The 23,385-nt window shown below is 41.9% G+C and overlaps 1 protein-coding gene across 8 annotated transcripts in view; it reads right to left on the minus strand.

Annotated features, from left to right (window-relative positions):
• RAPGEF1 (Rap guanine nucleotide exchange factor 1) overlaps window positions 1-23,385 on the minus strand; it is a 162,824-nt gene that overhangs the window by 15,799 nt on the left and 123,640 nt on the right. For 2 of the 8 annotated variants that reach the window (XM_073600513.1, XM_073600515.1), the window contains exons 10-13: window positions 22,414-22,616; window positions 18,020-18,181; window positions 13,385-13,639; window positions 11,229-11,321 (exon numbers count right to left, since the gene is read on the minus strand). In XM_073600513.1, coding sequence (XP_073456614.1) covers window positions 11,229-11,321; window positions 13,385-13,639; window positions 18,020-18,181; window positions 22,414-22,616 — 713 coding nt within the window. The remainder of the gene's footprint in view (window positions 1-11,228; window positions 11,322-13,384; window positions 13,640-18,019; window positions 18,182-22,413; window positions 22,617-23,385) is intronic. The other 6 variants (XM_073600514.1, XM_073600517.1, XM_073600516.1 and 3 more) reach the window with 6 other exon arrangements.

Below are 23,385 nucleotides of genomic sequence, written 5' to 3' on the forward strand. Positions count from 1 at the left end.
GAAACTGCAGCACTGGGTGGATTTTTTTTTATTAATTGCCTGTCTGAACACAAAAAAAAAGGTTAGCAGTGTGTCCTTTTATTTCTAAAGTTTACAGACTTCATCCAGCTGGCTCCTGCCTTTTACAGTACAAACCAGTGGCTTTTTATCATTCAGTGTTTGATCTGTCTTTTCAGGTTTTGTGCAATGATAAAGGCAGAAGAAACAAAGAATGAAGCAGGAAGTGTTGTATAAAAGATTGATTATTTGTGTACATACAACCTTATGGGTGGTCATGGATAAAGGGCGACGGTCATTCATGCAGGTATGATATAACCAGCCTCATTATAGACCCTATTTCTAACAGAGACATGTACACTGGGTGCGCATCTTCAACTGCGTGGTGCGGGGGGGGGGGGGGGGGGGGCAAAGGTTCTGACACACAGAACCAATGCCAGTTTATCTTGGTAGAAAGACAAATATGCACACACAGCCTTTAAACAGATATGCAATTAGCGGACTTCCGGCTGTTGCAAAACTACAAGTCCCATCATGCCTCTGCCTTTGTGTGTCATGCTTGTGGCTGTCAGAGTCTTGCTATGCCTCATGGGACTTATAGTTCTGCAACAGCTGGAGGTTCGCTAATTGCATATCCCTGGACTAGATTATTGTTATTCCTAGTGATCACTGGCATAGGATTTGTCCTCCCTATGGCTTAACCCCGGGCTCACCAATGATATTCAGTACAGAAAGTTTTGACTAGAAACATCCTCAACACAGGCGGTGATATGAAGCTGCACCCACATGGCAAAATAGCTGTTTGCACCAAGTGAAGTAAAAGGTACATGTGACCAATCGGAAATCATTTTGCAGTGATCTTCCAAATGAGGTGTTTAGAAAACCAATATCTATCACCTTCTCTGCAGTCTATTAGAGGGGTACCACTCACTGCAACCCAAAGAATTCAGGGTTCCCATTACAAGCTCTGCAATCCATTATTCTTTTCTTTAAGGTTATTCAGGTATACGTTGTGACCACATTAGAGACAAATAAATTAGTCTTAAAATCACAAAGTCACATTTATTCCTCCAACATTAGGTCACAATTATATATGCCTGGCATCCGCTTTCCGCTATTATCAGAATATAACAAGACATGGCCACAAAGGAAGCACAGACTGTAGCAACTGTTTGGCAGCACAGTGATAAAGGATGTGGTGAAAACATGGCAACAATACAGACAGCAAGCAAGCAAGCACAGTTATATTGACAAGCCGCTGTTAGAAGCAATGAGGTGATGCAGGACATCCAAGAGTGGAAAGGGAACAACCTCAACTCATATAGCAGAAGATATGAAGTACCTCAGGCTTTGTGATTGTATAACTATTGCTGTGTATACTCGAGTATAAGCCGACCCGAATATAAGCCGAGGCACCTAATTTTACCACAAAAAACTGGGAAAGCTTTTTGACCCGAGTATAAGCCTAGGGTGAGAAATGCGCAGCTACTGTAAGTGGAAAAGAGGGTCAACAATGCCCATTTGCAGCCTCACTGTGCCCATTTGCATGCCATAGGTCCCCCGAACTTCAAACTCAGTAGTTAAGGGTTCCTAGATGCCCCCTAGCTGCAGCCAAAATTTGGGGTCTCTGGACCCAAAGGGTTTCAAAATGACATTGCTGCAGATGGACACAGTTGACGATTTTACCAAGTGGCCCCGTACCTCTGGGCCACTTGGTGCTAGGAACCCCAAATTTGGTGTGCAAACCCAGTGGAACTAACACTACAACATATCCAAAGCTGGGGTTACGGGGCCCCAAAATCGGTTCAGAAAATGTCAAGCACTTCTGCAGCATAGAATGACATTTTCCGAACCGATTTTGGGGCCCCGTATCTCGGGGGCCACTTGGTGCTAGGAACCCCAGCTTTGGATATGTTGTAGTGATAGTTCCACTGGGTTTGCATACCAACATTGGGGTTCCTAGCACCAAGTGGTGCCGAGATATGGGGACCCAAAGTCAGTTCGGAAAATGTAATTTTTTGCTGCAGAAAAGTGCTTGACTCGAGTATAAGCCAAGGGGGGCACTTTCAGCACAAAAAAATGTGCTGAAAAACACGGCCTATACTCGAGTATATATGGTACTTAACAAGAAGTGCATTACAAAGACATTGCATGGTATAAGTATTCCTTTGGATACTTATAAATGTTCAATAGCGTTTGGCCAAATTGACTTTGTTAGTTTATCAACTATTTTATTTATTTTTCTAAATTTGTACAAAATCTTTATAACAAATACATATTTTTGTAAAACATCCTGACCGTTTATTTCTTTTTTTTTTTTTAATAAAAGGTGCTTACCTGCAAGCTTGCTAGCATCCTGTGTATACCTGACTAAATCGGATGATGCATCCCTCCCCTGATTTATTCACTAGTCTGATCTCTCCTACTCTTCAATTCTATTTTAGCCCACTAGCTACTAAAGCCATAGAGTAAAGAATGGTCAGAACATTTTTTGCTATCTGTGGCTTTCTTCTCACTTCCTGCCCCCAGTGAAGTTGTCACCAGGATAGAAAGTGAGGGGAACCCTTCTTAGCAGGGACACAATAAAAATACCTTATCCCCCTCACTACCTTCCACAGTGACAACATTGTTGCCTGGGCAGGAAGCAAAATGGTTATCCCCCCCAAAAGAAAAGACACAAAGAAAAAAAATGTACAGGGGGTTCCCTCTTGTCTCCAAAACTAAGGAAAAACCCCTTTTGGCTAGATGTACAATAAGAAAGGTTGTGCTTCTGTCTACAGCTTACCACAACCTGACTTTGAAGTGATTTTAAAGCCTATTTTTTTTTTTTAATAAAATAAAAAAGTGGTCATATATACCTGCTCTATGCAATGGTATAACACAGAGCCTCCCTTACCTCCACTTCTGGAGACGTCTGCTCCTTCTTCCTGTAAGTGCGCCCATAGCAAGCCGTGTTATATGGGGGCACCAATATAGGTACGCTCCTGAGTTGGGCTGTGTGCATCCATAGATACACACAGCCTTGGCTGGGTCATGCCCCCCACTGCCTCTTCTCAGCATTTGACTGACAGTAGCAGGAGCCTATGGCTGCCTGTGTCTCCTGTGAGACCAGGAAGTCAAGGGAGAAGAGCTGCAGCCGGGACAGCACTGACTGCTGACAGAATTCAAGGAAGTGTTGGTGGGGGGGTTAAGATGAACAGTTAGTGGGGGGGGGGGGGACATTTTATTGCCTTAATGCAGGGAACGCATACAAAAAGGAAAAAACTCTTAGACCTTAAAACCACTTTAAGCAGTAAATATGAAATAGTCATACACAAATTTCATTTCATATTTCCCCATTATTATTTTTGCCTTGACTAAAAGTAAACAGTAAACTTATTATAAAAAAATAATACATTGGGCTTTAATATTGTTTGTTAAAGGTGGATGCTACATCTGTCCCGCCTAAGACTGAGAACTGAACGATCAAAGACTACTGATCACTCGGTTTTCAGAGCTCCGTGAGTCAGCGGCTCTTTGTTCTGCAAACCCTACTGGAGCGCTGGGCTGTGGAGTGGGCGGGAACGGCTGGCTCAGGCTCTCTGCAACTCGCTGAGAGGCTGAGCCACATGCCAGTCCAGGCATCTGGGTGGATTTCGAACATATGGTCACAACCTTTCCCCAGCCTGGACTGGCTCTGTGACTTTAGCCGACTTCAGCCCGCTGCCTGCTGAAAACGGGTCACAGGAGTGCAGAACGAACTGCACTTCTGTAATCCACAGAAGTACAGCTCAAAAATTTTGAAAAATGTCAACAGGCAGGTCTCTTCTGTCATAAATGCTTCCCCCAGCCTGTCGGTGGTAATGTACACCGAGCAAAGCATGCGCAGCTCAGAGTACAATTACAGCACCGCTCTGCCATGATGAAGAAATGACTACCACGTGTGGGAATGATGCCATCGCAGCACGGCCATTCAAGCCGTTAGAGGTAACCCAGAAGGAAGACCTGGTGAAGATAAAGCACCTGAGACTAGCTGAAGCATTGGCACCACAGGTAAGTCTGCCATAATGTGATAATATGTGATGCATACTAGCACATTATGGCATGAACCTCTTGGGGGCCCATTAAATAGCAGCGTATAGTTCTGCTATAAAATAAAAACATATCCAGTAAAATTTTGATATTAAAAACATGAGTAGTAAAGTAATTGACACATTGGTCTTTTCAAACAAGCCAACAATGTCATGAAAAGATATTGGAAGTGGTCATTGCTAATCACTTTCTGAAAGCTAGACCCCTGCTTACCATGCTGACATGCAGATCGAGAAGTCAGAACTCTGTGTCTGATTATTGTTCTAAATCAATGACTCAAGGGTTTAAAGAAAGAGATTCAGAATGACAGCCAACCAACTAGCATTATAAAAGGGAGGTCCCTGGTGGCAGCCTGTTTTTCATGAAAGGGTTCATTTAACCATCACTGACCTCAGCACAGGGCCCTTGTTTGTATTTGTCCTGTATGGTGGTTGGTAGGCAGCCTTGGCCATAAACTATCTGTTTCAGTGTTTACTCCTGACAGCTTAAACATTTCAGGGCATCATAAACCCAGCACTGATACTGATGTGACTTTGCACAGAACTACAATAGTCTAAGATGCTTGCTGGGAGTGCCAGGGACAAAATAGTTTTATTTTTTGTTTAGAAAACCTGGTAAAATACATATATGGGCCTGTCATTGTTAACTTTTTTTTTTTTTTATCACCTCTTTACTATTTGCTGATCACCAAGTATATGCGTATCAGGCAATTTATATGTCCAATTTATATGTCCATGCTTGTTCCTGGTCAGTGACACACTAAGTAGAGATTATAGAGGTGGCTGAGAAGAGCTGTGCATGAATAACGTCTGGGAAGCTCCATCTGGTTAAAGAAAAATGATCAGTTAGTGTGTGACAAAACATTTCCAATGATTTTCAGGGGATTGGGACATCCCCTTCCTCAGGGTTTTTGTAGAGTTAGATCTGGTAGTTGTGAACATTGCAGTCTGTGTGCGAATATGATAACGGTGATCCACAGTTTTGTTTTTTTTTTGGTGTGCAAAAACAAGTCTGAAGTGGCAGCTATTACATATTTATCCTGAAATACTGTATAACCTTTAAAACATCATATAAAGCTGGATGTCCCTTACAAAGAGCAAATGAAAACGGACACTCTGTGCAAGAAGGATGAACGCATAGGTAGAAGGTAAAGTGATTGTGAAGATAACTAAAAAATAAAAATAAAATAACAAAACATGTCTATACTTACCTGCTCTGTGCAATGGAATTGCACAGAGCGGCCGCGAACCTCCTCTTTTCGGGCCCCTTCCCTCTGTCCAGTGCCCCCATGGGAAGCCGCTTCCCATGGGGGCACTCAAGCCCCATTGCTGCGTCTATTGACACAGACAGCAGGATTAGGCCCCGCCCCTCACTCCCTTGTCACTGGCTTTGATTGACAGCACTGGGAGCCAATGACTCCTGATGCTCCAGCAAAGCCAGCGAGGCCCAGAAGTGAAGGGAGAGAAGAGCTGCAGATGTGCATGGATCGAATGAGGGCTCAGTTAAATAAAAGACAACTAAACATTTTTTAGGAATGCATTAAGGTAAAAAATGTTTAGGCTTTATAACCACTTTAACTTCAATCAAATCAGAGGAGACAGAAGGGACATAACTACAGCTGCCTGTATCTCGATCTATTGACTCAGTAAGGCTGTCTGTCACACTAAGGACCAGTGTTTATAGGCTTCTGTTTACATCAGAACAGCTTCTTTCTCTCTCTCTCTCTATACAGTCTATAAGAATAAAAGCAGCTTGAAGCAGAATAAATGTGGGTCCGAGGTAGGTCAAATGCACCTGCAATAAATCCTGAACTGATGTCTAAATCACGCTGTATTTGAATCCCAAATACAAGCAATTCTAACGCTCAGGAGACTGCTGGGGGCAGGACCAAATCCAACCCTTACAGGAAAAGTCACGGTTTGCCTAGAAAGTCAGCGGCCTATATCTGACATGCAGATTTCACTAAAGGTAACATTGGTATCCTCATTTTTCCATCATATGCTCATACCGCCCAGGTTTGTGAAAGATACAAGCCTGGGTGGTACAAACACATGAAGGCATTTATGCATAGATTATTATTTTGGTACAAGATGTCTTTTGAGGGTACTACTGGCAGTGACAATGAATCCAAGCACTAATTATAATAATCTGTGTAGAAACAAGCGATCGACAATGAACACTTGTTTGTAAAGTCTGCTGTTGCTGTAGATCAGGGGTCTCAAACTGGTGGCCCTCCAGCTGTTGCAGAACTACAATTCCCATGAGGCATTGCAAGGCTGACGGTTACATAAATCCCATAGGCAGAGGCATGATGGAACTTGTAGTTCTGCAACAGCTGGAGGGCCACCAGTTTGAGACCCCTGCTGTAGATTCTCAAGCATGCTTGAAACCTGCATATGATCCATGTGATTAAGAAGCATTAAGAATCATTCACGTTGGGTTCTGAATGGTCATATGTTTGATCTGCTGTTGCATCTGAAGGTGAAGGTACTTCCGAGTTTGTCACCTAACCTGTCAAAATTTCTGTTTGGGGGTTGGTTGCAAGTGGCTCTTTGCCTTTTCAATACCTACTTTGATTCTAAACAAGTAGAATGGGAAATCCAACTGCACAGATCTGTTTATATTGTCTATGTGCCAGTAAGAGGTATTAATACGGATAATGGATGTCCAGATCTTGTATACATACTCAATCAGATGTGTGGCCAAATCTGCTAAAATATAAATGTCTGGATGTTCATTCCTTGTAATGCTGACTAGCTGCTGAGGACAAACACAGTGTGCTAGTAACCATCTGGTGGAAGAGTTAAGCCTGGTACACACGATCAGACTGTTGGCCAACAGAGTGCCAGACTTTTGTCAAAAGGGCGTGTGCCTGTATCTTGTCTTGCATACTAACGGCCTAATTGTCGGCCAACAAACACGAGCTTAGTGACGTACTACGTGGAATTTCAGCTCTTGAGTGCCACCCTTTGGGCACCTTCTGCTAATGTCATGTTTGGTGAGCATTGATTCTGAGCATGTGTTTGTACTTTGGACTTTTGTGTGACGGACTTGTGTACAGACAACACGAAAATCTGACAACAGACCGTTGTCCACAGAAAATTTACTAGCCTGCCAACCAACATTTGTTGCCCGAAAGTTGGACAACAATTGTCTGAAGGAGCGTACGAATGGTCGGATTTTAGGCCAACAGTCTGTCATCACACAATCCCCTGCCAACAATTGGATCGTTTGTACAAGGCTTAACTATCAAGGCCTTCATCACATATTTGGGTCAGCCTCTGAGCCGTCCACTTCCAATTCTCTATGGATAACTGTCTGCAGCTGGAACTACATTTCATTAGTATTCCTTATGTAAAGTCAATTGCCAATCATTATGCAGCGTGTTTAAGGCCTGACAAACAAATCCTTATTCCAAGCTGCATACAACGGACTCAGTTCTGTCAATCTAATAATCAAGTTCTCTAGATACTTCTCTATGAGGGAAGGGCTCAAATAAACACACTATTTAAAAAAAAGAAAAGAAAAACACTTTACTAGCAGTATGTGTTCATGTCCAAGACCCCTTTCACACTGTGCCACCACAGGCGTCAGCGGTAAAGCGGTGCTGCTTTACCATCGTTTTAGCGGCGCTATTCAGCTGCTAGCGGGGGTTTTTAACCCCGCGCTAGCGGTCGAAAAGGGGTTAAAAATCCACCCGCAAAACGCCACTCTGGTGGGGAGCAGCGGCAGAGGAGCGGTGAGTTCACCGCTCCTTCACCGCTCCAAAGAAGCTGCTGGCAGGACTTTTTCTGACGACCTGCCAAGCGCACCGCTCCAGTGTAAAAGCCCTCGGGCTTTCACACTGGATTCAATGGAGCAGCTGTTTGCAGGCGCTATTTTTAACGATATATTGCCTGCAAAACGCTCCAATGTGAAAGGGGTCTAAAGGAAGAATTTTGTATAGTTTAGGTACTCGATTTTCACAGTTCACTAACTAACCAATTGCACCATTGAAGGATCAGCATTTCCAATGAAAACTATAATATATATATATATATATATATATATATATATATATATATATAAATATAATACTCAATCCCTCTGTATCTATTCTTCTTCTGAATCTATTTCTCCAAACTGCAGCCCAAACATTTTATGATTTTTTTTGTTTTTTCTTTCAGTTTGTGCACAGTGGATAGGGGTCCAAACCTATTAAGCTTTTAAAAATGTGTTTTCTGTTGGGGAGATTTCCCATCACTTCCTGTCTCAGTGACAACCTAACAATCAGGATGACATTGGAGTAGAATGTGAGGGCAATATTCTCAATGGGAAAAGAAAAAAGTAAAAAAGCAGAGCTCCTCACAATATACAAAAAACAAAACACTGTTATAGCTCATCTTTGAAAGAATATGGGAGCGCTACGTAAACTGTTGGCGCTATATAAATCCTGTATAATAATAATATGGGTATTTTAAAAAAGAATCCAATGACAAGAAGTATCATTGCCTTGGAAACTTAAAACATTACATTTGTGTAAAAAAAACAAAAAAACAATGGCTTGCATGTTATTACTTATTTGAGGAACTTATTTGAGGAACTCTGCTTCCATTTGCACAAAATCTATTTTGAGACTTCCCTTTCTTGAAAATACACTCTTGCTGGGCTGCTTTAAGAATTTAGAGGATATGCATAGCAGTGATACATTAGCGGTTTATAATCTTAAGCTTCTATATAACATCTCAAATGTCTCAAGGTTGGTCTTTCACTATATTGTCTGCATAGGGCATTACTCACTGACAAAGGACAACTTAAAAGCCTTTTGAAGCTATTATCGTTTTAAGTATTCATAGGTTGGTGCTAGGATAATGTTGACAGGGTCAGGCAGCTTATTAGGGAATACCTAAAATTATCAAATGTATTATGAATAGAAGTGATAGCCACACAGAAAAAAAACTTTTTTCGCACCACCACTACATGTGCTCCATGACGTGATCAACAGCTAGTTAAGCTACTTGAATATCATTTTGGTGCCATGAAGATGTTATTGTTCATTAGCCTTTTTTGAAATGTGTATTCAATTTGGAGTGCGTTCAATCAATCCTATCGACCCCCAGGCAATATTGGCAGCTGGATGGATGTCCCAAAGCCTCGAAAAACCAAGGACAGCTCTTTCCTGGTCACAACTGGTTGAGGCTGTGTGCCAGTGCACATAACATGCGATGTCTGTGCGAACCGAATTCAGCCATACAGTTTGTTGGTTCATTCTAATGGAAAGAAGCTTAGAGGATGCCTATATATTTGCAGGTTTTGGGTTTTTAAAGCATTGTTGGTTCTATGAAATCAAGGAAAAATTACCAACAAACAGATGCGAAAAAACCTATTAGAGCAACCACTGGGTAACGCTTATCTTAAAGGGTCTTTAAAAATTCTTTTTACTGGAAGCAACTGGTGCTTAAATAAATTTGCCAGCAAAAATAATTGCCTGTCCACACTGCTCTATTATAGAGAAATTCTTCACTGAAGGTTCATCTGTAATTGTTACTTCCAGGGGTGTCAATCTCCTGTGTCACTACAGTCTCTTGTATTTACATGGGAGTCTGCAGGAGAAAGCACTGAGCACAACACGGGACATGGGAGAACAAAACTCCCGGAATTGTTGGTAAGGGTGTAGCACGGGCAGAGGTGACGATATTCTCAGATATATTACAGATATTCTTTTTTAGCACCTACAATTCATCCAATGCTTTGCATATAAACAGTGGACATCTTTCACTTTTTATGCTCAAAAGGTTCAGTAATCCCAAAGCCAGCAGAATTAGACACAATGGGTTTGGTTTACTAAATGAGTACAGCCATGATCATCAAAGTGAATTTTTACTTTGCTTAGGAAACGGCTAAAGCTGAGCTGACTTCAGTCATCTGAATATAAATCAGCATGAATGTTTAAAAAAAAAAAAAAAAATCTCAAAAATCCCAAATTTTAATTTAACATGGTATAGCATACTATTCAAAGTGAATTTTCACTCAGCTTCACCTCATTTACTAAGGCAAGTGAAAATTCCCTTTACAAAATTATCATGTTTTACTCCCAAGTGCTGGTTCACACAGGGGCGACTTGTCAGGCGACCTAGCCGCCTGACAAGTCGCCTCCCATTCTGTACAATGGAACCGTTCTAATAGGAGCAACGGAAGTCGCTCCGACTTAGAAAAAGGTTCCTGTACTACTTTGGGGGCGACTTGGGGCAACTTGCATAGACTTCTATACAGAAGTCGTTTTGCAAGTCGCCGTGGCAGTCGTGTGCAGGTCGCCGCAAGTCGTGCCGCCCCTGTGTGAACCGGGGCTTAATTAAATTAACCCCACCACCTCTATACTGCCATGAGTTGTACTCGTTTCTTGGACAAACCTTTAATAAAAAGTTTTCAGTTTAAAAAAAAAATAAAATAAAAAATCAACCCCACCAACCATTTATTTTTCGTGATTTTGCTGAATACTATGGGGTGAATGGAGCAGACAGCATCTGGTGCAGTTGTTCACAGCAACCAATCAGCTTCTAATTTCAGCCTGTTGAGTTAAGTTTTGAAAATGGAAGATACTGATTGGTTTGCCATGCACAGCTGTACTAGAATATGTCTGCTCCAATTGTAATAAATTCCCCTCCCTGTATGTAATCATCAATCTCAGTGCTGAATGGATGAAAAGGTGTTATTTTTTTAAAAACCAGTGAGCCGTAGCTAAGGGTTCTTTGTGCTGAAGACCAAGCAGAGAAATCTTCAGCCTTTGCTCTTTCACATAACATTTGAGTAAAGCAGCAACCATTAGACATACAGTAATCACACATAAGAATGCACTATTTAGTTAATACCATGGTACAAATGAAATTATGGTGTAATTCTTAAATGGAAAACAGGTTATGGGTAAAGTCATGCACAAAATGTTAATTTCAGGAAGTGCATGGGTATCTTAATCCTGGACTCAAAAAGTTAGTGTTAGGTAAAGGAGGGGTCGGAGAAGGAAGGATGGTACTTCTCTTACACAGTCATGCGGTGCAGTGGTCCGGCGCAGCAGGGAGGACAGAGGAGGGGGCATGCGTTGCATTATGCTGGGCATGCAGAGGGCTGGGTTTATCTTTAACCCCCGTTGGTGCCCCTTTCACCCCGGCTGCGTCTTTACTTACACCATCACTGAGCAGGGGAGCTCCGTTGCCTTGCCCGGAGGAATACAGGTTGACGTATTCCTCATCGCCCGCCTCCTCATTGGCATTTTCATTCTATGGTGGGAATAATTAGGGTGGAGGGAATGGTTGGCAGTGGATCTGTTATGCTGGTTCAGATGTTTTCAGATCAATAATTAATTCCTTCAGAACAAAAGGGGGTCTCTAAACCCAAATCACAATTTATGACATAACACTGTTGAACATATTGACAAATATTTAAATAGTTATGTAAAATGTTGAGAAGCACTAAGGATGTTTGTGCCGAGAGAGAGATATGTATATTCTGACTTACAGCAAATTACTTGTTGCATTCCTTTCAATCCCCTCATGGTTGACAACGTGGTACAAGGGATTGTGTTCAACTATACAGCAAGTGCAAATATCAAGATGTGCAATAGCATGACATATCTGTGAATGTAGTATTTATTATAGTGTCTAATGTCAGCTGAAATCTAGAAAAACCTGTAAAAGCTCCTAACAGCTTATGAGTGTACATGATTCTCCGTAAGGCTAAATGGATCCATAGACACAATTTGATTGAATATGGCTGGATTGGGAAACACACCCGTGACCTGTGCAGAAGCTGACTGCTTTAACATATGCTTTACCTAGCTGAGTGACCTACAAAAAACAAACATGTATGCTCAGAAGCTTCAGGCTACCTCATTGGCCACTTCCATATCTTTAAAGAGGTTGTTCACTCTGAGGAAAAAAAAAGTAAAAGCAAGCAGCTACAAATATTGTAGCTGCTGACTAATTTTAACAGGACACCCACCTATCCAGAAATCAAGCGCCATCCTCACCCAGGCTAGTTCTTTACTAGGGTTCCCGATGTCAGCATCATAACTGTGGGCAGTCTGTTTTGCTGCTTGCAGCTTCACAGCCGCCCATTGCACATGTACAAGCTGCGATGTACTTTGTAAATGGTCCCGCAGTCTTCTGAGACCTGTGACGTGTCCCAGAAGACTGTGGGGAGGGAGGGGGAGAGGAGAACTTCCACTTGGATCACCTAGGCAATCTGAGTGGGTACCTGTCAAAAATAGGTACCTGCCCTGCCCTCCCACCCCCCCCCCCCCCCCCCCCCCAAAAAAAAACAAAAAAACGGACATGCCAAATGTTGCAGAGGGGGACTTGATGCAAAACTTCCCCTTTTGGGTTAAGTTCCGTTTTAAGAAAAAAAAATTAAAAAAAGCATACCAAATCCAAAGCAATGCAGTTTAAAATGTTCCAATAGTGGCACCATACCGCTCACTGATAGGCCATTAAATCTAAAGACCCGTGAGTGCCTCTATGCTAGTTCTGGATTTGTATGGATTTCTTTGTGAGTGAGCACCTGGGCATAGGGTATCGTGACTACGTTTGGGACACACACACACACATATTTTATAATTATATATATATATATATACACACATATATATACACACACACACACACATACTTAAGATTTACCAAAACTAATGTGAGGGTCTTCCAATTATTTCAACGTGTATCCAAATCAGGCAGGCCTATGCACTACATAGTTGTTAATTTTGCTAGAGAGGACATTGTACAGATGTGTGGTTGGCTTTAGCAATCTAACCCTAGTGCGCATTGTACATTGCACATTAACTTTTTGTAGAAAAGGTGGGCTTTAGATTTAGACCACACTTATGATTTCCAATACTGAAGGCTTCATTACCTGAATCAGGAAACTAATACCCATGGTAGCATATTCCAAAAGTACAAATTCACAACTAGATAAAAATAAATAACACTCTGGATAACATTTAATACTTAAAACAAAGTTTTTGGAAGATCACCAGCATTCTTTCACAATCTATCATGAGTCAGATTAGTCCCTAATTGAGAAGTCATGTTATATAATCAGATAAGGGCATTGACCTAGACTCAGGAAAGGAGTTGGTGATACTAATGGACATATTCTTACATCAAAAATGATTACTGTATGAGTACAATGAGCACACTAGGCACACTGACAGACAGCACAGGGAGGCAATGAAAGCTGGAGTAGCACAGCGTAGGCTTGATGAGAATGGAAGACAGACAAGAAGCTGGTTTGCCATTCACAAATGCCCCCATTAAACCCGTCCAGCCGAGCCCCCTCCCGTTCTCACCGCTGATGTCTGGAGAGAGCCGCTGAAAGGCAGCTCAAAAGGAAGGCAGGCAGGAGGGGTCCCGCAGGCACTGCCACCCTGAGAGGAGGCTAGAGGAGGACAGAGGGAAGCTGGAGGCACAACAGGAGGAGGGGGCACAGAATCTGGGAGGGGGTATCGGGAGGAGTAGAAGATGGCAGGACTCAGCAAGGGAAGGGCAGGAGCCTGGCTATGAGGAGCAAAGTCCTGGGAGTAGGAGCGAAATACAGATTTGTACTGGGGAGAGAAGATGGGCAGGAAGACAAGGGAGAAAGAGAAAAGGTAAAAAGAAAAGCAGATTAGTGTAAAAGCAGTTTAGTAGCTGGCACAAAAGGAAATTCATTGATTCTAAAAATGTCACCTAGAGTAGGTTCATCTAACCCTAATAGAGACACACATGAACAGATTCCACAATTCACTCTCAATTCATTCACTATAAGCATGTATCTGTATATTAGAGCATAAAGGTTAACAGCACCAAGACACTACCTGTCATTCTACTAAATCATATAGAACCACTGTGCTCTGGTTGCCACGCAGCAATGGTGATTGTGTAACAAAGTTTGAAAATTGCAAATGGGTTTTACTTGGATGTCACCTCTCTCATTCCCCTTATTTGTACTAATACAATGAGACTGTTGTAAGTCTCTTGAGTAAATAATATTACACAAACTGGAATACATAATGCATTTCAGCATCTGCCACTTGCATTTTGACCACACCAGAGGTTCAAGTCAAGACTGCTCACAATAGGAGGACCCCATGGTGGACCCAGAATGCTGACAGACGGCAGTCCTGGTTGCCATCTTCCCTGTGTTCCTGATCTGAATGGACTATGCACTGAAGAATCATCTTTACTCTTGGCAGGAATGTAAAGATAAGAGGCATAGAGGTTTCACCAACCCACCGATCATTTGTACGAATGCATGCTAGTCTTAAGCTAGTCTACATGCCTGAAGCGCTCTTAAGGACTATGGTCTACAGTTTTGGTCTGATTGCTCTAAATCAATGAAGGGAGATTTCTAATTGGCCAGTGTGGACGACTGCATATTACTGTGGCCAATATGGGTGACTACATGTCACTGCATTACTGTTGTACTCTAAACACTAAGCCCTCAGATAAAGAAAGTATTGTCATTCTCAGTCTTGCTTTACTATGGAGTCCCTGACTAGGAACAAACACCCAGTAAATGCTTGGCTTCCATACTTTCGAATCAGTGACTCCCTATGTAGATAAGTGAGGATGATGGCCTGCACAAGTCAGATTTCACATTTTCTAAGAATTTACCAACAAAGTGACATTTGCTTGAGCTAACCCCTTAGCAACCCAAAATCATACCAAAGTAGAATTTAAATGGTTGTTCTTGGCAACACAGCTCAGCAATCTGCCAGTGTAACAAGACAACTAGCGTGTGAGAAATATAGTGTTGTGCCCACAGACATATAACAATCTTTATTATATTCTTCATATTTTATGTGCCCACTGGCATATTATACTTTGTATCATATATATACACACTGTTATATTCTACTCTGTATACTATATGTGCCCACTGGCATATTATACTCTGTATCATATATATACACACTGTTATATTCTACTCTGTATACTATATGTGCACACTGGCATATCATACTCTTTATATTTAATGTGCACATTAGCATATAACAATCTTTATTATGTGCTTTATATTTTGCCCTCCGTCTTCATCCCCAGCTTCCTTCCTTTCACACATCCCCTCCTTTCCTTGCCTGCCTCCTTCCTTCCTTCCTCAGATTCTTGCATGCCACAGTCTGCCTGTGGAATCCCAGCTATGCGCTCTCACAGTGGGGAAGCTGGAACCCGGCTGAATTCCTCCTTCCTTTCCTTGTATTAATCTCCTTTCCATATGCTGAGCATCCCAGCTCTGGCTAAAGCAGAGTGCTCATAGCTGGAGGAGTGTAAAAGCTGACTGAGCCGGGTTATTTTTTTACTGAGAGTCTAGTTACCAACAGGTGAGTGTCTGGGTACACCAAAACAAGCTGTTCACAAGCTCCCTCCAGCAATACAATCAAAGACAACGTGACAGCTTGAGAATGTCTTAGGAGTTAGAATCTCATGATTCTCTGACTTTTTTCTCTAGTATTACGCCTGGGAGTTATAACTTAAATATAACTGTCAAGAAAAAAAGGCAATGATTATATCTCTAAAGTATCACACCACTTTTCCTGAACATAAAATAAAAAACAATCCTCTCCAGGCCTGTTTTGCAATGACTGTAGCAAATATCAATGCAGATTTTTATTTGTTGTAGCCCAGACAAACTCATACCTGGATTTCACTTACTTCCTACATCCTGAGTGCTGAGCAGAGGGTCTTGCTATAATCAGTGTTGTAATAAGAAAAACCTGCTGAGACCAGCAGAGAGCCAATCACATGAGCAGAAGGACATGACAGATCTGGGAGAGCTCTGGACGCCAACAGTGTGCAAAGCAACCCCAGAGCCAAGTACTTATTTTTTTTTAGTTCAACAAAAAAATCATTGCTGGCCATAGACTGAGCTAGAAATGTCATTTACCTTAAAACTGTTTGGCAATTATGTATGTTATATACCAAAATGCATTTTTAAGTTCAGTTCCTTTAACATACTTGTGTAAATACTTGTTAAACCAAGTCAAAACCCAAATAATTTTCTATAAAAGAAAGGGAGGGGCTGAGACCAACCTTGTATCAGAACTCATTGTTCCGAAGTAACACGGCGGCCAGTCACATGACTTCTGTTGGTCCCTCCCCCTTCAGCAGTAATTGCGATCAATGCTTAGACCTTTGGCCACAAGACCAACTGCACTGAGATCCCTTGGCTGCAGTTGTTTAAAAAGTGGGCACATTATAATACATTTATTGTAGGTTCAGGGAGTCTGGCACTGGTAGTTTTCAACCCTGGGCAAGTTAGCACCTTTAGGCGTGATTCACACTTGCAGGTAGCGCAGTCAATGGATTCCTATGTCTGGGGTCACAGGTGGTGGTGAATGGTGTCACTGGGAAGTCTGCATAAAGCAATTACAGATTGACAGGAGCTTTGGCTGTCTGTTACTGTTCACATGTATCTGCACATGTTTTAAAAGCCAACTTTGCCCAAAATTGATTACCTTTGCGATCCCATTGGTATGACATACTGTACCTACTGCAGTTTGTACCTTAAACTTGTCCTTCATGGCCATAACACAGGTGTCACACCATCATTTGTCTTTGTAATGACTGTGGAAGTTTGGCTGTACCAGATTTCTTAAAAGGGAGTTCCAGCCATTTTTGTAGCTGCTGACTTTTAATAAACACACACTCACCTGTCCCACGATCCAGCGTTGCGCCGCCTCAATGGCCGGGCAATCTTCCAAGACCTGTGACGAGTCCCAGAAGATTGCCAGGAGGGGGAGAGGAGCACTTCCGCTCGAGTCACCTAGGCGGCCCGAGCGGAAGTGGGAGCAGGTTCCTGTCAAAACTAGGTACCGTCTCCCCCACCAAAAAGAAGTAAGGAGTGCTTAAAGCGGAAATTTCACTTTTGGGCGGAACTCCATTTTAAGGGGAGATCTCTCCCATACATTAAAAAAAAATAAAAAAAGGTGGTCAACATGGGATTCAACTTTCACTTTTGGGAGGGTCTGGCCTTTAGAAAGAGAACTGTAGTTGCTTTTGAAGGATCAGCTTCCAGTGAGAAATGCTCACATCTGCCTCATCGCCTGCAGGGACAGCAAGGCTGCATACAGCTATTTGCAGAACACTGCCATGCACTTGGCAGAAAAAAACATTGCTAAATTTTATTACCTCCCACTGGGCTGAAGAGATACTTCAACAGCAAGCACAAGCATTAGGATACAAGATAACAGGAATGATTCAGAAAAGTGTATGGCCTAGTATACAAAGTTACAATTTTCAGAAACAGGAGTATAAACTTGACACCACACCATCCCTTAAACACAGTGGTGGCAGACATTTTGTGACTGCACCAGAAAAGCATTAGGAATTAGGGGCATCACTGGAGGCCAACACATTTCAGATGAAGCAGCATTCTTGTGTGCTCTGCTTCAGTGACATCCCTAATTGCTAACAAAATTAATTGCTTGCCACGGGCGAAAAAAAAAATCCCACATCCACACATTTGAGGTGGATGAAGGAATCCTCCCCACTGTGCTATTCTATTCTGACAGCGAGACTCCTCTGCTGCCAAAATACACTCATCAACACTGCAGCCGCATGTGCAGACTGAACGAAAATTTTCCAACATTCCCGTTCAAGAAGACTTGATCACTAGGTCGACTTCTCTGAAAACAGGAACGGCCATAGATGGATAGAAATTTAACCGCTCCCTGCTGAAGTCAGATCCATCTATGGCCAGCTTAAATGAGGTATCAGCATGTGAAAATGGCTGCTGTCATTGCATTCAGGTCATGGGTACTAGCTAGGGTTAACAGTATACACAGTATGTGCTTAAGTCAAGAATAGACAAATAAGTCAAGCAGTAAACAGAGCAAAGTATTGGTCTTAGGAAAAACACAGCTAAACAGCCCCGAAACCAATCACATGCAACAGTCCTCCCCTCACACTTCATAGAGGCAGCAGGCAATGGAGCAGACACTCACCGAAGGCACAGGGAAAGAGCCATGGCGGCTCAGAAAGCAGTTAGAGACTGAGAGACTGATGCCCTGAGGGTGGCTGCTGTCCTCAGGTACGTTGAAGACCCCTTTGGCTGGTTGTGCACAGTACGGGACAGAGGAGAAGGAAGAGGCAGCAAAGGGAGCCTGCTGGAGAAAGTGATATAGAGAGGCAGGTGGAAGAGAAAAAAAAAAAGGGAAGGCAGATACAGGCAGCACCACATCAACATAAAGCCTGAGCGCTAATCAAATGAAGAGGATTTAAAGTGAACTTGTCATTAAGCAACTTAATATGAACCAGCATTTTCAGGCAGTACAAATCACTGTAAGGTTCCTAAAATGGCCTCTGGCTAGACTGAGCTCCAAGGTACATGCAGCATATGCAATACGTTTCGTCATGTTGGTGCATTAAACTCAAACAGATATTCAGACAGACATTGTACTAATAATGACCATGTACATATGTCCACCTCAATGTTAATGTCGTTGTGAAGTGTGTCAAAAAATTGCTGTAGAGTCCAATAGGCACCCAAATTCAATCTCATTGTGCCGGGTTACCAGGCCTTGTTAGACACATACCCTGCTTTCTCACCACTGGAAGGACACTTGTGATAAAGGGGTGAGCCCCACCGGTCTCAAAACTTGGAGAAGCTCGAACATGCAAATTCCAGTTCAGACAAACAGCAGTTAGTGCCTATCTACCTCACACACCCTGTCATCAGTCAGTGAGGCTGCCTGTAACACTGATAGGCCAACAATGACATGCAAGTAGTACAAAGGGTGGGCAAGGGCTCAAATGTCTGAGCTAAAATCTGCAGCTTTGGAGCGCTTACATACAGGCACCTCTAGATGCTTACTGTTCAATCGTGTAAACAAGTTATTACAGTCTTTGAAGTATAACTAAAGGCAAAACTTTTTTTATTTTTATTTTGGATAAAGTAGAGATGGATTAGAACACTTGTCAGTGTTTATTGCTGTCTGTGCCCGTTAGGGAGATCTACCCTCGCTATATCTCCTGTTTACCATTAGTTTAAGTAAAACCAAATCCCAAATTTTGGGAAACGTATTAGAGGAGAAATCTTCCAATGGGAACACTAGTTCTGGTGACCTGGGGGTCCCCAAGAGATTCCCTCAATTTGCAGGTATTTCCTCTCACTTCCTGTATTGCTATGGGAAAGGAAGTGAAGGAAAGTCTCTGCACTGGACACAGATGGGAAAAAAAAAAAAATCTGACAGGGGTTATAACTCTCCCGGGCTCTATACAAAATGAAAAATATATTTTTTGCCTATAGTTCCACTGCAATGCTGGCTGCATGTTCCACGGAGTTCAGTTTAGCTAGTGTATGTAAGGACATGTTATGGTGTTCTTTTTTGTATGATAAAGACTGATTCATACTAAGCTGGGAAAGAACAGTGGCCACAAACAAAGCTCCTATAGGTTTAAATTCAGTCATATGTATGACTGTTCGCGTCACCATGGACCTCAAATATGTTTTTCTAAGCAGTAATTGCACTGGAGTTATGTTGTCACTTTAAATTCAAACACTGGTTAGAAGAATTCCTCTTTAACCTGATTAAACAGTAATATTTCTACTATGGTTGAGCCATAAATGCTCTTTTACATAAAACCCAGGGCACTGTGATTAAAGGCCACAATGTGGGACAGTGGACACATTTCCTGTGAAGAATGACAAGCGGTGATCATCTGAATCACTTTCCTTTTAACTCCAGCTGTTAAACACTTTAAGGAAGGCAAACAATTCACCCTGTTACAACCAAAATGTGCTTCTCTACTTTAGATATTCTTCCAATTTCTTAGGGCAGGCAAGACAAAAAGACATTTTAATGGGGCTGCATAGTGTCCTCTTATTAATTCTTCATTGGTCCTCGATGAGTTCTACAATGTCAATTGGATAAGTCATTAAGGCTAATTTTTCATGACAGTCTGGCTGCTAAGAAGTAGGTTGACACATTGCAATGATAGACTACACAAAATGTCTACATTTTAAAACCCACAAAGCAGACATGGAATTCATAAGTTAAAGGGTTAGCTACCAAAAACTGATTTTAAACTTTTAGAACGGTGGAGAATTGAAGCATGTTAAAAGACAAAATTTTACATTCTACTGGTGTTTATTTTGTCCATTACAGAGAGTAATGGAAAATCTAAAAATTTTAGTTGTCACTGAAACATAAAATGACTGGAAATTTTCCAATGGGGACAACTGGTCTGGTGACAGCAGTCATAAGCAATCTGTACACAAATCGAATGTTGGCTGATTGCTCCTGAATAGGCTGTAATTCATTTAGCAGATGGTCCTGACCGGCAGCTCTAGAAAAGTTGATCTTTCAATCGACATTTGTCCAAGAGGCCGGGTGGATAATTCTTAACCGAACAGTGTACATTTAATCAGATGCAGGCACTGTTTGGGTATTCTGGCAGTTGCCTATCAACATAAAAAAGCCGACACTGCAGATTCCTCCATCCAGGCTGTTTAGTATGAATGGCACATTGAGCAATCCCTCTCACTCTGCCCAAGGGGCTCTACGAGTGAAATCTTAATATGTATGACTTGCTTACAGAATTTCCCCTCACTTGGAAACATTTCTTCCTATTCTGACTACTCAATCCAAAACAAAAAAAGGAAATGTTTAGGCTTTATACACCTAAAGATCTCCTATATGTATCTGGGACTCCAGTGGTTACAGATTCCAGGGTACACAGTATACAGCCAGGAACTAGAACAAAGTTGCTGGAGTTCCCAATACATATAAAGAAGCCAGCAGTGACCCACCTAACAGATAACTGAAACAGAAATGTAGGATGGGTCAAACCCCTCCAAAGACTAATATTACAGATATGCAGTAATATTCCACATTCTTACATCTTTCAGTGATTCCAGGTTTGAACTATCCCCAGAAGAATGCTAAGTTCTGTGGTTTTTACAAAAGCAAGTGATGGTGTCACGCTCCCACGATAGACTCTCTACAGTGTAAAAAAGTAATAACGGCACATTCCATATGCAAGAGAGGAATGCTTTGTTGTGGCCTTGTGGGAAGGGATGCAGACACAAACTAAATCAGAGAAAATGTATCACTTTGGCAGCCAAAAAATACAAGAAAACATGGGGCGATTCAACCCAGCAGTGCCCACCCAAAAAAAAAAAAAAATCAGTTGTGGGTGGAGTTGCCCTTTAACAGTTCTACAACTGGAGACCTTAATACCCAGATTCCTGATTTTTCCTGATCAGTGTGCATAATGCTGAATAAACAAATTGGCTTAGCAGTATTATCTGCTATTATTAATAGACAGTTCCTAAAACTATATAATGATGTCAATTTTAAAATGTTTATATATGGATATTGATGCAGGAAGGCACTGTGGCTGTGACAGCTGATTCACATATTGTGAAATAACTGCTGCGTTCATTGACTATTTTTAGAAAGCATTACTCAATATAATGTCTAATTCATCTTATTAGGAAACTCTTTCTTAGCTCCACGATAGATTATTTTTAAAGCCCGATGCAGGGGCAGAGGAAGTGTAATCCACAACAGCATACAGGGTGCAACTCTAACCTATACTAGCAGTTCAAAGGGTTATCCTGGTGTTCTTGGAATATGGTCTTCATAACCGGATCCACTTATGTTTCAGTCCACAGAGGATCCAAAACATGCAATAATAACTTCTCCACACACTTTTCCCCCCTCCACACTGCTCAGGACCCCTCTGCTAACCCATATCCTTAACCTGCTGTCTAAAGCTGCTCTTTAAGGTACGAATAGACTCACCTGCCCCTTTGTACATATCTACAATCCCTTTCAGTCTACTTCATTCGGCTTCTGGGAGTGAAGGAAAAACCTTTGGTATGGGGGCCATGTGATTCACTCCCTTCCCTCTCATGTGACAGGAACAGGAAGAGACTCCTTAACCCAGTAAGCTCTAAGTTGCTTCCCCTCAATGCTTCTAGTGGACAAATAAGAGTGGCAAGGAAGCAAATAGAAGTGGGTTATGTGTAGCTGGGGAGGGCAGCAGTTAGGTGAACCTGGTGCTTTGAGCTCCATGGAGTTCTGCCTTTATGGTGGCTTCCTTTCCTGCACGGATGTTTTGAACCGGCGACTCAAAGTTTTGTAGCCACACCAGCCCAAAAAAGATATTTGTATTTTCTGCAGGAGATGCAGCAGCTTCTGTATTTAGGCAAAGTTTTCTTAAACTCGACAGAAATGATGAGGATCGCCACGTGTAACTACATTTGCAGTTGTAAGTGAGGTGTAATCAGTAAAAAAAAAAAAAACACTAATCATGATACACAAGTAAAGGCTACATATATGAGGACAGCCTATTAGTCTGCAATATATTTCACCGACATGCTTGCACTTACCAATTGCCTCTGTTTAGGGGGTAGGGCAGGTGGCGGAGCACGTTCCACTCCGGGGTCTGCATTACTGAACGAATCATGAATGCCGTACACCTCCCGCAGAAGTTTGTTCTTCTGCTGGTAGATGTGCTCGTTCTGCGGAGTTTGATAGAAGACAGATGGCTGGGGTTCTGAGTAGTCCTCCACAAAACGCATATACGTCATCACTGGAATATAAGATTGGGTACTGTAATAGATAGGCAAAACAGCTGAGGAATCTAAACATACAATACAATCTATAAAAGGACAAGTGCACTTATTGTCTTTGCCCATTTCACTGTGCTAAACCAGTTCACCTTCCCCAAGCACATACTTCCCTCACAAAAAAGCCTGCAACCTCTGGTGTTTGTATACATCTTCAATGCATGGCTTTCCACAGAGTGACCATCTTCAAAGGAAGGAGACTGTCAGGTGATAGCTTCATAGGACCCTATAGGACGCTGCTACTCTGACATAAGGTAAACACCGCAGGCGGCAGATAAAAGTTTTGGTTGGAGTTCTACTTCAAAATCTCTAAACTAGGGTGTTGCTCTTACAGGTTATATGGCACAAATCAAGAACTATAGAATAAGCAAATATATTACAGGCAGTCTGACCGCACACTTAGAGCCTTGAGATTTTCCACATTTTGTCATGTTACAACCAAAATTGTATATGTATTTTATTGGGATTTTATGTGATAGACCAACACAAAGTGGCACATAATTGTGAAGTGGAAGTTACAAATTACTGCATTCAAATTTTTTACAAATAAATATGTGAAAAGTGTGGGGGGTACATTTGTATTCACCCCTCCTGTCTTTTCGGGGATGTCTCTACCAGCTTTGCACATCTAGAGTGTAACATTTTTGCCCATTCTTTGCAAAATAGCTCAAGCTCTGTCAGATTAGATGGAGAACGTCTGATCAGCAATTTTCAAGTCTTGCCACAGATTTT

This window comes from Aquarana catesbeiana, linkage group LG09, assembly GCF_042186555.1.
Source record: "Aquarana catesbeiana isolate 2022-GZ linkage group LG09, ASM4218655v1, whole genome shotgun sequence".
NCBI classification, from domain to species: Eukaryota; Metazoa; Chordata; class Amphibia; order Anura; family Ranidae; genus Aquarana; species Aquarana catesbeiana.